The sequence below is a fragment of the Schistocerca cancellata genome, chromosome 3 (assembly GCF_023864275.1).
Source record: "Schistocerca cancellata isolate TAMUIC-IGC-003103 chromosome 3, iqSchCanc2.1, whole genome shotgun sequence".
NCBI classification, from domain to species: domain Eukaryota; kingdom Metazoa; phylum Arthropoda; class Insecta; order Orthoptera; family Acrididae; genus Schistocerca; species Schistocerca cancellata.
In genome coordinates this window covers 842,873,236-842,888,867 of record NC_064628.1, presented here as the reverse complement: position 1 = coordinate 842,888,867, position 15,632 = coordinate 842,873,236, and the positions used below count along the sequence as shown (strand labels likewise).

At 39.1% G+C, this 15,632-nt stretch overlaps 1 protein-coding gene across 2 annotated transcripts in view; it reads left to right on the top strand.

The window, feature by feature from the left end:
• The window catches only part of LOC126175898 (ubiquitin thioesterase trabid), a 112,441-nt gene that overhangs the window by 22,300 nt on the left and 74,509 nt on the right, over positions 1-15,632 (top strand). For both annotated transcript variants that reach the window (XM_049922956.1, XM_049922955.1), the window contains exons 4-5: positions 5,194-5,393; positions 11,793-12,063. In XM_049922956.1, coding sequence (XP_049778913.1) covers positions 5,194-5,393; positions 11,793-12,063 — 471 coding nt within the window. The remainder of the gene's footprint in view (positions 1-5,193; positions 5,394-11,792; positions 12,064-15,632) is intronic.

Here is a 15,632-nt window from a genome sequence, read left to right as displayed (position 1 = left end):
GCGTATGTCCATGGAGGACATCTTGAACAGCATTCCTTGCCCGCTGGCTGCAGAGCTTTCACTGCCGAGCTGGTGGCCATATCTCGTGTTCTTGAGCACATCTGTTCATGCCCTGGGGAGTCGTTTCTTCTTTGTACTGACTCCTTGAGCAGCCTACAAGCTATTGACCAGTGCTACTTTTGTAATCCTTTGGTAGCGACCATCCAAGAGTTCATCTATGCCCTAGAACCGTCCAGTTGTTCAGTGGTGTTTGTCTGGACCTCAGTTCACATCAGAATCCCAGGCAACGAACTTGCCGACAGGCTGTCCAAACAGGCTACGCGGAAACTGCTTATGGAGATCGGCTTCACTTCAACTGACCTGCGTTCTGTCTTACACCCCGAGGTTCTGCGGCTTTGGCAGACGAAGTAGCATAACCTCAGCATGCGCAACAAAGTGTGTGCCATCAAGGAGACTACAAATGTGTGGCAGTCCTCCATGTGGGCCTCTTGCAGGCACTCTGTGGTTCTCTGCCAGCTCTGCATTGGCCACACTTGGGTGGCACATGGCTACCTCCTGCACCATGACCCACTTCAGTGTCGGTGCGGCGCCCAGCTGACAGTGGCCCATATCTTGGTCAGCTGTCCTTCTTCAGCTGTCCTGCAATGGACTCTAAAGTTACCGGACTCGTTGCCTTTAATTTCAGCTGACAACACCTCATCGGCCAATTTACTTTTATGTTTTATACGTGATGGTGGGTTTTATCATTCTATATAAGTTCTAGCACATGTCCTGTGTCCCTTTGTGTTCCTCACTCTAATGCTTTTAGGGTGGATGTTTTAATGTGTCGCAGAGTGGCTGGCTTTTCCTTTTTATTCTCGTGGTTGGCCAGCCATGGTCATGTGCTTTCTTGTTTTTACCCCTTCTGCCTGTTTCTTGCTTCTCTCTATGGTTTTCTTTTCCTGTTTTGCCCATAGTAGTGTTGGTTGTCCTTCTGTTGTTCTTCTGGTTCTTCCTTTCTCCTGTTATTCTGCTGTATGTCTCCTTTTTTTCCCCTCCTTGTGTAATTATTTTACTGGGAACAAGGGACCGATGACCTCACATTTTGGTCTCTTCCCCCACATCCTTTAAACCAACCAACCAGCCATCATCATTTTAAAGACTGTATATTGAAAGTGGTTGGTGTGAGTACCTCCCATCTCTTTGGTTTTTTGTTACTTCGATAATACTCATTTGGCGGTAGTCAAGTGGTGTTGAAAGTGACATGTACATTTTATTTTGCTGTAACATTGCCTGTAAAGTGAAATAATGTGATTGACTACAAAATGTAGTGTTTTGAAATTAGCTTAAAGGTACTTTCGTAAAATTCTCACAAAAGTGTAGAAGTTTACGTATCTACAACCAGTTAATATTTGCAAACTGGTCCAAGGTGAAGACAGAGAGATGGTGGCAAGACAGAAGACGATGGAGAGGCTTGTATTCCAAACAGACCCGACCAGAGGCTGGAAACTGCCCCTGATGATGATGATGATGATGATGATGATGATGATGATGATGATGATGATGATGGTGATGACTGCAACCTTAAATTTTATACCAGAATGTGAAAAGTGGAGAGCTAATGTCGTGTAGTACTAAATATGAGAAGCTGATGTTTTGGACTGTGAAAATGTTTCATAAACAATTGTCCTGTTTTCCAACAGATGATAAAGAGAAAATCTGTCATAACATTGTATTTGACAAGTGCCTGAAACAAAATTCGGAAGTAGAAGTTTCTAGCACAGAAAACGATGATGATGTTCTGAAATCAAAGAAGTGAAAATGTGTTAAGCTATACTGATAGACAAGACATTGCTGCAGGCACATCCCTAGAAACTTTGAATGCTTCTTTGCTGTGTATTGGTGAATAGCCTGTTAAGACAAAACGACTGTGTGGACGAAGTATTCTAAGAAAAACCTAATAAAAGTAACTTCAGCAGTTCAAAGAAAAGTATTGTTGCTGCCTTTTGATGAAGAAGTGATAATTCAGAATCAGATGATCATTCGGCTGAAAGAGAAATTCAGTACTTCCACATCTTAAAGTAAACAGAGGGATATTCTCACCATTTTATTTAAAAGCTGGAGTGTTAAAGGAGCTTAAAGAAGAATTTAATGTAACTAACAACATGGTTAGAAAAGTAAAAGATTTAGTGAAGGCCAAGGGTATTTTGTCTTATCCCAGTCCAAAACCACAAGACTCTTAAGCAGACAACTGCTGAATTGCACTCATAAGAATTGATGGAGAACAAAAATAAAGTACAAAAGTGGTTAGTTTTAAGTGATTTGAAAGAAATTTATGCACATTTCAAAGACTGCTATACAGGGTTCCACATTGAGATATGCAGGACTCCACATTGGGTTCTCAAAGTTTGCTGAGCTACTTATTAAAAATTGTATTTTAGCTGGAAGCAATGGTACATGTAGTGCTTGTTTGTGCACTACTCACCAAAACTTCCAACTTGTGCTGACAGTGTGTAGTATTCCTCAGCTGACAATGACAGACGATACTCTGATAAATATCTACTAAGATTGTATTGCAAGAGTTGTGTGTAACCGATCATTACCTACTTGCCACTTTGGTGGGTGTCAGTTCTGTCCAGGACCAAAGAGACTTAAAAAGTGTTTCTCACAAGACTTGGTGGATGACATTGACAGATAACTTACAATGGGGTCTCTGTTGATTGTGCATCCCTAGAAACCATTACAAAGGCCTCCAATGACTTTACTGAGATTCTTGTGTTGACAAATTAAAATTGTTTACACAACGTTTCTTTGTGGCCAGTAAACAATCAACCTTCCAAAATAGACTGAAAAATGAACTTAAAGGACTTAATAGAAGGCGATTTCTTGGTTATTTATGATTTTGTTGAGAATTACAGCATTGTTGTACAGACTGAAGTTCTGGGTACCATGTGACCAGCACACAAGCAACAACTCATCCCTTTGCAGCTTATTGCAAGGGTGATGACTGACTTGAGTACACAAGTATTGTCATCATATCAGAAAGCCTCACACACTACACTGTTGTGCGTATGTTCCAGTCTACTTGATTAACTTTCAGACCAAAAAGTTTAATAAAAGAACAAGTAAAATATATTACTTCTCTAACGGAGAAACAGCTCAGTGGAAAAGTAGGAAGAACTTCATCAACCTTTGCTGTCATGATGATGATTTCCATATTGAAGCCCACTGGCATTTTTCAGCCACCTTTTGTGGTAAAGGATGTAGTGATGGTGTTGGTGGAGCAGGCAAGTGACTGGCTGTCCTAGCAAGTCTGCAATGCCTGTACAGTGATAAAATCATGACACCTGAACAACTTTTATACTACTATGGAAGATCATGCAAATGAAGAGTTGAAACTTAGAGAGATTTGAGAAATTCTACAAAATTACAGTGACACCAAAACTTCACACCTTTATTCCACCAAGCAAGAACAAAATAATAACAAAAGTGTATTCGGACTCTAATGAAAGCAGAATTTAACTGGTGAGAGCTGTTGACAGTGATAAGGTGTTGCTTGATGAGATGAAAGGATGTATTGCTTGCGAAGGTAATGGACACTGAGGGTTAGCCTGTGTAGTTGGAAAATATCAGAAGGATGAAATCACAATTAGCTTCTTACATCAACATGGACTGTTCACATCTTTCACATTCCCAAGTCATGCAGACATCTTTCCATAAGTAGCAAGGAAGTAAAGGTAATCTCCCTCATACTGCTATAGGGTGAACATGTACATTATCCTCTACAGAAATGGTCACGTGCAAGCAGGATGAAGTCATCTTCATCAGCCAGTGTATAGAACATTGCTCTTTATGGTACAACTTCCTATTCTTGTGATGTGACCCATCAGTCAGTATTGCTTTTGTTTGTAGAGACCATTTTATTGGAAAGTGATTGGGCTGTAAGTGTGGAATAATCATAGACTGTTCTGCCATCTCAAGAGTCTGAACTTACCTCTTTGTTTCTCTGTTAAGACTTGAGGTCATGTATCATGGGAAATATGAATGGCGAGCATTAAGAGATTTCAAGCTGCTGCCAGTGAATCCAATACCAGGCCGTGGAGTATTTCCTTTCAACCACTGAGTAGGATGAACTCGTCCAAAATTTCCTCCGAATAGGAGGCTCCCACTTGACACATAGGCTCCTTCTCTGGCAAGAAGACCCACTAGTGTGCAGTGCTTTTGAGACATGTCTGTGTGTCACATTTGGAAGTGTGTTTTTTTTAGTTAGTGGGCAGCTCATAATTTTGCTAAGAGATTGTCCTCTTTTATGGGAGATAGTGACTTCTGCTGGTAGTTTTAGGGAGGAATATGTAATGTATAAGTAAGACTTGTTCAGACTGTGTAGCTTTTTACTCATTCCCTTTCACCATGTTGTGCACGTTTACTGATTTAGAAAATATATATATTTAAGGTATTATTATGCTTTCGAAAGATTAATCATTTACCGTGTAGTTTCTGCTACAACCATTCAACAATTCATGCACAGTTACTAATTATCTGTTCATTGAGCATCATATTGAGATAACAACAGCCAGCACTTATCTTGCAACTGGACTCCGCTCTGATGAAGAGAGTAGTGGCCACGTTAACATTTTGTGTGTTGGGAAAAGACTTAAGTCATTTGAACAATGGCTAGCTCATCATGTCTTCACTGTTTATCTAGTGTATTGTTGTAGAAGTACAATTATGTTGCAGTTTATTTTGGTTTTAAATGTAGTTTGAATCTTGATAATTTGTTATTTAGGCCCCAATGTGTGAATTTCTACAACAATGGTATAGATTACTTATATTTTATGATACATTGAGCTGGTTGGAGCAGCAAATGTTAGTAGAGTAGGTCTTTACTATAATCTCAATGTATGTTACTCATATACAAGTTCAGGAAATTAAAAAGAGTCATTCTTCTGTTTTTTGTCAAGTACGTAAGCAAGAGAGGAGAAAAAAGGAAATGTGTTAAGTCTTCTGAAAATTTGTAAGCACAGTATGAGACATCTTTCATTATAAGTTTGTGTATGTTCTCATTAAGATCGGAAGAAATAATGAATTTGTACAGCTTATGAAATGTGGCATATAGCAGAGAGGCAGCATTTTTTTTTATTTATTTATTTTGTTTACCACAGAGAAAGTTACATTGTGAATGTAGGTTTCATTACCTCAGAGTGTTTTTTACAGTTTTCACCGTGAAGACATGCTTGCCGCTTTACTGTCTCAGATTGAGGGCTCAGGATCAGGAGTGAAGCGTGTACCATCATATGTGGCTCCAGACCTTGCTGCTGATATACGGAGACACATGGCCTCCACTCTTAGACAGAGGAAGGGTTCGATACCCTGTTATTATGTGACTGAACTTACAACATTTGCACTGCCAGCAGGTAAGATACTCAATTGTTTTATTACATTACAAAAGCGGATATGTCATGCTGGAAATAAAAATGAGGATAGTCAGTTAGAGGATGTTTTGCTAAATGATCATTTCCCGTCTTTATGGTACAGAACATTTGGTGGTGATGGGGAGGGAATGGGGGCTGTCATTGTCGTGTCAAACATATTTGCAACCATATGGTGAATTTTGTGGTTATGGTGTCCATTAATGTGGGAAAAGACATCTGGGCAATTGTCATACCTGTGTAGAAAACTGCACAGTAATTGCATCACAGTTGGTACAATAATGTAGAAGGAGTGTACATGGCATTGATGTCATCCACAAGGGAGTGATCTGAAGGGTAAATTGTTCTGACAAAGGGATAGATCAGTTTGGTCGGCTGATAAGATTATTTTGGTTTGTTGTATAGTACAGATCTTGTGACAAGAAGCAACAGAAGCCTAACAAAGGTTGTGGTTTAGTTTTACTTGGCCTGAGTGATACTGGGAGTACCAGTTAGTGGCTGATTTAAAGTAGTGATGGGTTTGTTGGTGTCAGGAGAAGACATAATGTTTCTGGATTAGCTGGTGAAGCCCTTAGTTTGTGAAGTCTTTGACAATATATTAGACAACTACAGGTGTTGTGGTTGCAACCTGCAGTGCTACAGGAATGGGTGGCAGCTGCCGAAGATACTGTTAGTGGCTGCCGTGTGTGAGTTCAACAGAAATTTTCTATCGATCCATGTGTATGGGGGAGATCAGCATATCTGAAGCTAGCTTGTTGAGTAGAGAAAAGGCAAGGTGAATAGGGGTTGGGAGTAGATGTTGAACTTAAGAAGATGAGTGTTATAAGGAATGATGGTTCTGGTGTCAAGAGAACTCTTTGAAGAATATGTCCCTTGACAGCAAGAAACATGTGAATGGGGAATGTTGGTGTGAACTAACACAATATCCAAAGTGACAAGCAAAGAGCCTGAATTTGTGGACAAAAGAAGTATGGGAAGGTGTAGGGGCAAGAAGTATGGCAACGTGGTGGAGGAATTTAATAGTATCTTGGCTGTAGGAGAGGAGAAGAGAAATTTGGTTGGCAATGCTAGTCAAAGAAGGCAAAGTAACCATTGAAGTTTTAGGAGCCCATCATCTCAAAAAAAAAAAAAAAACCCAGTTGCAAGAGCTGTCCTACTTGCCCACAACGAACTATTCCAGATAAATTGTAGGCATTTCTGATACAATCAAAGGCAGCGTCACATCTGAAAACAACAAAAATATATACTGCACTTGTTACCATCACTGTGTTGCATCGTACGTAGATACAAAAACTAAAACTAACCATATGTCTATCCTAAAGAATGTCTGCCCAAGTCCGTGGCTGACGTCAGTCTCGACCACCTGGTTGTACCACACTGCATCTATCAAGGCCCAAGTATGAGGGTTGATCCAGAAGTTCGGTTCTCTTCATTTTTACAAAAAGACAACATTGTTTATTCCCATAGAAATTTAAATTGATGGAAATAAGAAACTTAGCTTTATTTTTCTACATAATTGCCATCTTTTTCTATGCATTTTTGTAGACAGTGCTCCAATTTCTGTATTCCTATGTCTTAGAACTCCACCGCAAACCCATTGAGGAAGCGATTCACCTCTTAACTTTGTTGTCGCTCCAGAAATGTTGCCCACCTGAGTGTTCTTTACTCTCTAGGTGCGAGGTCTGGATGTAAGGTAGGTGGGGCACGACAGTCCAACCAAAATTTATCAGAAGTTCCTGGGTTTGGCGGAAGACATGAGGCTGGGTGTTACCTTCTGTCAGTCATCCTGTCTGGTGGTTCTGGATAGCTCGCCTGAGTTTTAGTAGTGTTTCACAATAATTGTCTGAGCTGATTGTTGTTCCAGGTTCCATGAAATTGATCACCACTATCTGCTTATGATCCCAAAACATAGTGGCCATGACTTTGGCAGCAGGAGGAGTTTGTTGGAACTTCTTTGTGACTGGTGACCCTGAGTGGCTCCCGTGTTTGGTGTTTGCTTTTGTTTCGGGAGTGAAATGAAACGCTCACATTTTGTCTCTAACAGTGGAGGAGTCCAACAAATCTTCCTTACCTTCCTGACACTTTTGAAGAAACTGGCGAGCACAATGAAGGCATTTCTCCTTGTGTTCTGCTGACAGCATATGCGGTATCCATTGAGCACAACACTTGTGATATGCCAATTCTTCTATCAAAGCTCTTTCAACTGTACTGTAAGAACTCCCAGGAATCCAAGCAACAAGTTCACACTTGATTATCCTCCTGTTTTGAAGCACTTTGCATTGGACCATCTCAATAACTGCCTCCGAAACTGAAGATCTTTCGCTCCGTTTTTTCATCGCTGACCTCCTTCCAACCAACACCAAACTCCCTTCACCATTTTTGGACATGTTTAACTAACATACACTTATCGCCGTACACTTATGTCAACTGATCAAAGAATATCGGTGGGTGGAATCCCTTTGGCATCAAAAACTGAAATGCAGAACAATCTTGCTCTGGGTGGGATCAACAATGGTCACCTCCATCAAATATAGATAGGAAACATATCTCTCAGACCATACAGCTCTATCCATAGAAATTAACACAGACCACAAAATAGTTTTGCATAGCGACCTACACACTTATAAAAGGAAGATTAATTATAACTTACTTAGGGTGGAGCTTGCTGAGAGAGAGTGTGATAAGGTATATAGATCACAAGGCCTTTTCTATGAAATATTTAACCATATCTTTAATTAGGCGTGTCCAATAGTAAAGAAAGATCTAAAGAAATCAGATCCCACAAAGAAACTTAAAATTCCCCCAGAAATACATAAACTAAAGGAAATATGAAGAACCTTTATGTGCTGTTCCGAGAAACAAAATTGCAGTACTTCCTAACAAAGTACAAAAGCACCAGAAAGACATACAGGGAATCCCTAAAAGCACTTCATTATGCTGAACAAATAAGAAAAACTAGTAACATTAGCAAAACAGTCTGGCATATTGTAAACAAAGAATGTGAACATAGAGAAAAACCAGGCTGCAGCAACATTGCATTAGAAGAAAATGGAATACTGTTGAATGAACCAATGTCTATATTTGAGGCCTTCATTAAACATTTTAGTAAGGCATGCAGAGAAGAAAAAGATGAATCAGCCCTGAAAATAAACACAGTTAAAATGAGTAATTCATTTTTCCTAAGGAGTGTAACAGAGTTTGAGGTCATGAATATAATCTCAAAACTCAAAGTAAAATCATCTAGTTTCTGGGATGACATATCATCCACACTACTTAAAGAATGCAAAAATGAGTTAATAAAATCAATAACACATCTAATTAACAGTTCAGTTGGCCAGGGTACCTTTCCAGAGCTTTTAAAAATCAATGAGATACAATCAGTGTATAAAAAGAGGCTATCACAGACATAAATAACTACCGGCCAATCTCTTTGACTTCAACACTTGGCAAGCTGCTTGGAAGAATAATTCTAGATCAAATGGAATCCTTCTTATGTGTTTCGAAAAGGATGATCTACAATAACAGCGTTAGCAACTTTTTCCCATGAACTACTGAAGAGGCTGGATGAAGGTAACAAAGTTATAGGGACTTTCCTAGATCTGTGTAAAGCATTCGATTCTGTGAATCATGCAGTACTGTTATCCAAGTTAGAAAATTACAGGATAAGAGGAGTAGATCTAAAATTAGTAAGTTCTTATCTCCGTGATAGAAGACAGTGCACAAAACTAAATTATAAGAATGAAAGTAAGATCCAAACAGTAAAGTCAGCATACAGAAATCTCAGTTATGGAGTTTCCCAAGGAAGTATACTTGGACCATTCTTGTTTATAGTATATATTAATGATATAACACAGCCACAAAACTTCAAACTAGTTAACTATGCTGATGATACATATTTTATTAGCTGGGGCTGTACAGAGCGGGCAGCATTCCAAAGCAACAAAGAGAACTTTGAAATGATCACAGAATAAGCTTACACTGAATAAGGACAAGACTGTAGTAAGTTCTTGCTACATTTTAATAATACTCATACTCAATCACTTTCTACAGTTGAAACATCTGACAAACATAAGTTTTTAGGCATATTGATTGATGAACATCTCACTTGGAAAGTAAAAAGGTTTCTAGTAATATTTACTTACTAAAAGGTCTTGCAAATATAATAGCTCCCCTTGTCCTTAAACAAGTGTATTATGGGTTAATACACTCACATCTGCAATATGGGTAGAGGTCTGGGGTGGGGCACCCACTGTCTATGTGGATCGCATTTTCAGGCTTCAAAAGAGAGCAGTTAGGATAATTGCTAATATAAGCAAATGCCAGTCCTGTAGGGACTATTTCAAAAATTATAAATTACTGACTGTGTACTCATTGTATGTATTTAAGACCTTAATGTTTGTAAAAGAGAACGAGGACAATAGTGTAAAGAACAGTGACACCCATAATTACACTACTCGAGCCAAAAGTGACTATCATAGGATATGGACTAACAAGAAAGCTACAGACCACAGTCCATATGTAACTGGGAGACAACTCTATAATATGTTGCCAAAAAATATAAAGCAACTCCTAGGCAATCTTTTCAAGGGCAAGTTGTAAAATTTGTTAATAGAAAGATGTTTATACTCATTAAAAGAATTCTGAGCTGCTGTACTGTTAGTTTATTCTTTTACATACTGCAGTATATTAGTGGTGGTATTGTTATAATTGGCTAATTGATGTATATAATCATTATATGTATGGAGTGATATATAATGTGCCAATGTGTTTATAACATTATTGCATGGAATGATATACAATGTGCTACTTGATGTATGTATTCATTCTTGGAATGACATGATATTCATATAATTGTACAAAGAATGACGATGTCCAAGACTGTAAAGTTAACATGGACAAATAAACATCATCATTATTATTATTATTATTATTATCGCGGACGGCTGCTGAGCCAATTCTGAGCGAAGCAGCAAAGCGCAGTCAGGCAAAATTGAGAATTAGGGAACAGCTGCGCACAGCTGTGTTGATGGATTTCACTTAGCACCTTCCTGTGTGGCTGGAGCTCTTTGGGAACCTTACTTCTGGATCAACCCTTGTAATTCAATACTGGGGTAACCTATGCATCATGAACACCCCTCTCCCCTCTGGTGAGGATTAGGCAATGGGAAGACTGCCAGTCCCCAACAGTCAGTCTTTCCTTCTGATCTTGTCTGATAAGTTTGCCTGAACCAGTGTTACGGGAGACTTTTCAAAACTTATCTCCATTTCCTAAACCTCACCAGTCCTCACCTGCTCTTCCTTCACCTTCGACCCTTCTACCAGAAGAAGGAGACACTGGCTATGAAAGCTTGTAAATTTCAGTACCTTTATATGTGTGTTCTCCTATCTGCTGTCACTTTGTGAGTAGATTATTTATCTATCCAGTTGCATTATATTTTCAAAAAACTTGTCTGTTTTGATTAAAGTCATAATTGTGCCTTTCTCTTCATTGTGCTAACAAATTCCTGCTCTCTCCCTTTGTCCCCCTCCCTCCCTCTCTCTCTCTCTCTCTCGCTCTCTCTCTCTCTCTCTCTCTCTCTCTCTCTCTCTCTCTCTCTCTCTCTCTCTCTCTCCCCCCCCCCTCCCTCCCTCCCCCCCCCCTTCTCCCCCCTTTCCCTTTCCTGGTAAATTCTACAATGCATCTCTCCAGTTGCTTAGCAATCCTTTGGTTTTGATTAATGTTCAAATTAGAAATGCGTGGCTCAGGCCATAATTGGCAACTGGTACTACAGACTAATTGTAATGTTTTTTTTTCTGGTGCATTGGAAGTTTACTTTCGAATTCAAATTCAGTTTGCCAAAAGTTTTTTAGGCCTCTCTTACTCTTCTGTTTTGCTCTCCATCCAATAATTGTCTTAACTGCCCTAAATGCAAAAGCTAATTGGCTAGTTTTGTCACTTAATTGATGATTTTAATACGTTTTTTGTACATTGGTTGTGAATTATTTTAAAGTAATTGTAATGGAAATTTCAGATTTGCTCTGTTTAGTTCTTTCATGCTTGTTTGAGTTTATTTGCACCAGCAGTCATTATTAATATGTTATTAGCAAAATTGAAGTGGTTGAGCTACATTCTGTTTTAAAATATGTTCTTTTGGTATTTTCCCAGTTTATCTAGCGTATCTGAAAATTTCATAGACTGGGTGAGAGTAAATTTACTTATCTTGAAAATCTGACTTCTTTACCATACAGATAAAGTTTTAAAAAAAGTTGTAACGATGCCATGAATAGTTGTCAGTGTATTTAAATAAGTTTAATTTAAGCATTTCTTCTCAAAGGCTTCTGGTGTAGAGTACATCAAACTGGTATACTTGTTCATAATTAAATGTGCTATATTTGTTGCTACAGAAGTTGAAGATCTGCCACAGCCTGTGCAAGAACAACTGTTTGAAGAACTTCTTGACAGGGATGCTCAGCAGCAGCTGGAGTCTGAACCTGCAGCAATCAACTGGTCACTAGAAGTTACAGATCGCCTAGGCTCCCGCTTGTATGCTCTTTGGAACCGTTCTGCAGGAGACTGCCTACTTGATTCAGCAATGCAAGCCACATGGGGTGTTTTTGATCGTGACAACACATTGCGAAGGGCTTTAGCAGACAGCTTACATCAGGCTGGTCATATGTAAGTTGCAAGAGCTTTATAACAGTGCAAAATTGTGGATGGAATACAACAATGTAGAAATGATAGATGCTGCTCACCACATAGAGGAGGTGTTGGGTGGCAGACTGAACACTACTTTCCAAATGCCCAAGTGACCCCAAACCAGCCAGAATCCCAGAACCATCACCTGGTCCATATTAATTGTGATGTCTTAATAATTGAGTCTGTGGGTGAAGACAACCAATCCACATTCCTCCAGAGCGTTAACACCTTGTCCCCCATTCGCTTCCTCTGGTCCTTCTCAGCTCAACAAGCCACTTTCATGAATTCTGAGCTCCTCCTCAAGGATGGCTGCATCAGTACTTGTGTCAACATGAAACCTACCAACCACCAACAATGCCTCCACTTAGACAGCTGCCACCCATGATAATTGCATCTGTAGTAATGAGGAAACCCTCTCCAAATGTACCGAGGGTCTTGTGTGATCTTCACAGACCAAATTTACCCTCCTCATCTTCTCCAGAAACGTGGCTTGTCTCACCAATTACCTACCATCCCCACATACCTGCTGCCTAGCCACAAAGAAACACCCCCTGTCATAACTCAGTATAACCTGAATAACATTATTTGCAATGGTTTCTACTACCTATTATTGTGCCCTAAATGAGAAATGTGCCCTAAATGAGAAATAACCTTCCTGTTATCATTCCCATCTCTCCCACAGTGGTATTCCACTGCCCCTTCAAGCTATGGAGTTCCTTGTCCATTACTATTTCACTCTTGCTCCCAACCCCTTGAAATACGGCAAATGTTATCCCGGCTGACGCCCACAATTGAAATACGGCTAAGACACAAGTTGAAAATATGCTCACTATTTTTTTATTTACTTAAATTTGCCATATTTCGTGACAGTACCTTTTCCATTAAACGTTTACACGGCGATATAGTCTTGACTTCAGTTGTCTAAGTATGATTCCACAATGCATCTTTGTTGGTTGCAGAATTGACGTGGTTCAACGTGTTTCTCTCATTTTGGTGTTTCAAATACAGTTTCTTCAAATGTAGTTTCTTCTTTTTTAGTTAATACAAAAATAATAGTAACATACTTCAAAACTATTTATGACGGCAACCTTCACATTGTTCTTCCGTCAACACCATGGTCAACACACACCAAGAATTAGCTGCCGACTAACTACAGTCAAAGACGACTCTAGCGTCAAAGATATTTTACACCACACACAATCTTCCAGTTGTAATCAGTCTCTTTGCTATTCTTCGATACATTTTCTAATAGTAATCAATATGCTTTTACTCTCAAAAACAGAAGTAAATTAACATATAATAAGACAAATTATAATAAATCCTGACAAAAATATAAGAAAACATTTACAATTCGGTATCGACAACTACAGTAAAAAAAATACATCTCCCAGATCCATTACACCCTTCTCTCATGGGTCTTATCACTGCAATGAATCTGGATGCGAGACCTGTTCTGTATATCCTTCCACTACCACCTACACCTGTCCTGCCACAGACATCTCCTTCTACATCAAATGCAGTGCCCCCTTTGGAAGCAGCCATGTGTTCTGCCAACTTAGCTGCAACCACTGTGCCACATTTTACATGTCCATCACCACAAGCAAGCTATTGCTCGACATGAATGGCCACCACCAAACTGTGGGCCATCCACGTACTAAGCATACCGTCCAGCATCATGTGCTTAACTTTGACTGCATCATAACCTACGCCATATGGATTCTTACCACCAGTGCCAGCTTTTCTGAGTTGCACAGGCGGGAACAGTGTTGCAACATATTCTGTGTGTGTGTGTGTGTGTGTGTGTGTGTGTGAGAGAGAGAGAGAGAGAGAGAGAGAGAGAGAGAGAGAGAGAGAGAGTAATATCCAGCAGTATTTTCTCAATGTGTGTGTCGCCGCTTAATGCCTCCTGTATGTAATGAGTAGACGCTATCCTTTTCATATTACTACAGATGTCTGTAAGTTTTGTTTTTGTGCAGTTATTGAGTTGGTAACTGATTTATGAAATAAGAGCTTAATAATTATTTTCAAGTATCATACACAAATCATTTAGTGCTACTGCAGTCCCTAGTTCTACATTAACAGATGTAACAATGTTGTCGCTCTCATCGTGGATGTAGTTGTGATCTTCAATTTCCAGACTGTTTAGGTGCAGTATCAACACTTGTGTATCCTGTGCAACTCTTAATCTCTGCGTAACTATTGAAACCTACATATATTTGAATCTGCTTATTGTATTCAAGTGTTGGTCTGCATCTGTTGTTATTACTCTCCACACATCCTTTGGTTACAACCTCCAGCATTCTTATCAAATACTATGTTTTGAAAGCCTCTGTTCATTTTCTGTTCATACTGTTTATTGTCGTTGTTGCACTTACATATAAAGCTACGTTTACACTGAATTTGGACATGTTTCGTAACAGTGTTTGCAATACTGTTTGCAGATATGGCCTGGCTATCAATGTTTGTTGCAAACACGAAAACAGCTATCCGTGCTGTGTCAGTACAGATCAAAGAAACATTGTTTCTAGCCTGCTACCATGTTTGTTTATGCTATGTCTTACTTTGTGGAGGAGAATGTAATAATTAGATCTTGACTTGACAACAGATATTTGATCTAATCACACACTATGAAGCATACAAGTGCCTGTGTAATGTGTGAAGAGCAAAATATAAAAATTCCATGTTAAAACAGGGTACTGTGAAAATTGCAGCTGTGCTTAACACCAGTAGCAGTGATGTAGAAAAGATGTGGAGAACTCTGCTTACACAGTACAGGCAAATTGCATCAGATATTCTTTGAGGTTGTACTGAATTTGTGTAAGAGGGGGAGGAATCAACAGTTATCATGGATATGGCAAGGGGATTGACAACTGGTGATTCTTCTGTCACATTTGGTAGTGCAGTGTGTGACATTGCTGTAGAAGTGTTGATAGGTGTTGCCAGTGAAGATGATTTGATTTTGTATATTAATGTAATGTTACTATTTCAATATACAAAAACATGTACTGCATTGTTATGTACATAATTGAATTGTTTTTCCATAATCCTTCAATCAGTACTCCAGAAACTGCAGGAACTATATAAGATACAGCTGGCTTTGAAATATAGGATAAATGTGCAAGACTTTGATAGGAATCTCTTATCATCAAAATCCAGAGGCTAGCAGCAAGTTTCTGCTTCACACAAATTGCTTTTCTGAAATTTGTGTGTTCCATTGAAGCAGATATTTCTATCCAATTCATTTGAATTTTAAAATAGGTCGATAGCATTCTAGTGAAGTCATGAAAAGCAGTAGCTTCTACCATGTTCAGTTTGCACAGCACATCATTCCTGCTGTTTCCGCTAAAGTATGTTTTCATCCAGAACGACGAATAGCCCTTTGTCTTCATCTGCTTATATTGTCAAATATTAATTATGCGCAAGGTTTATATGACCCGGGACAACCAGGAGATCCGAGAAATACCCAGGAATTTTTTCATTCGGGAGAAAACCGGGAAAAACACAGGAATTTCTTAGAATTCCGGGAATTTTTCGTTGTTTTAGTTTTC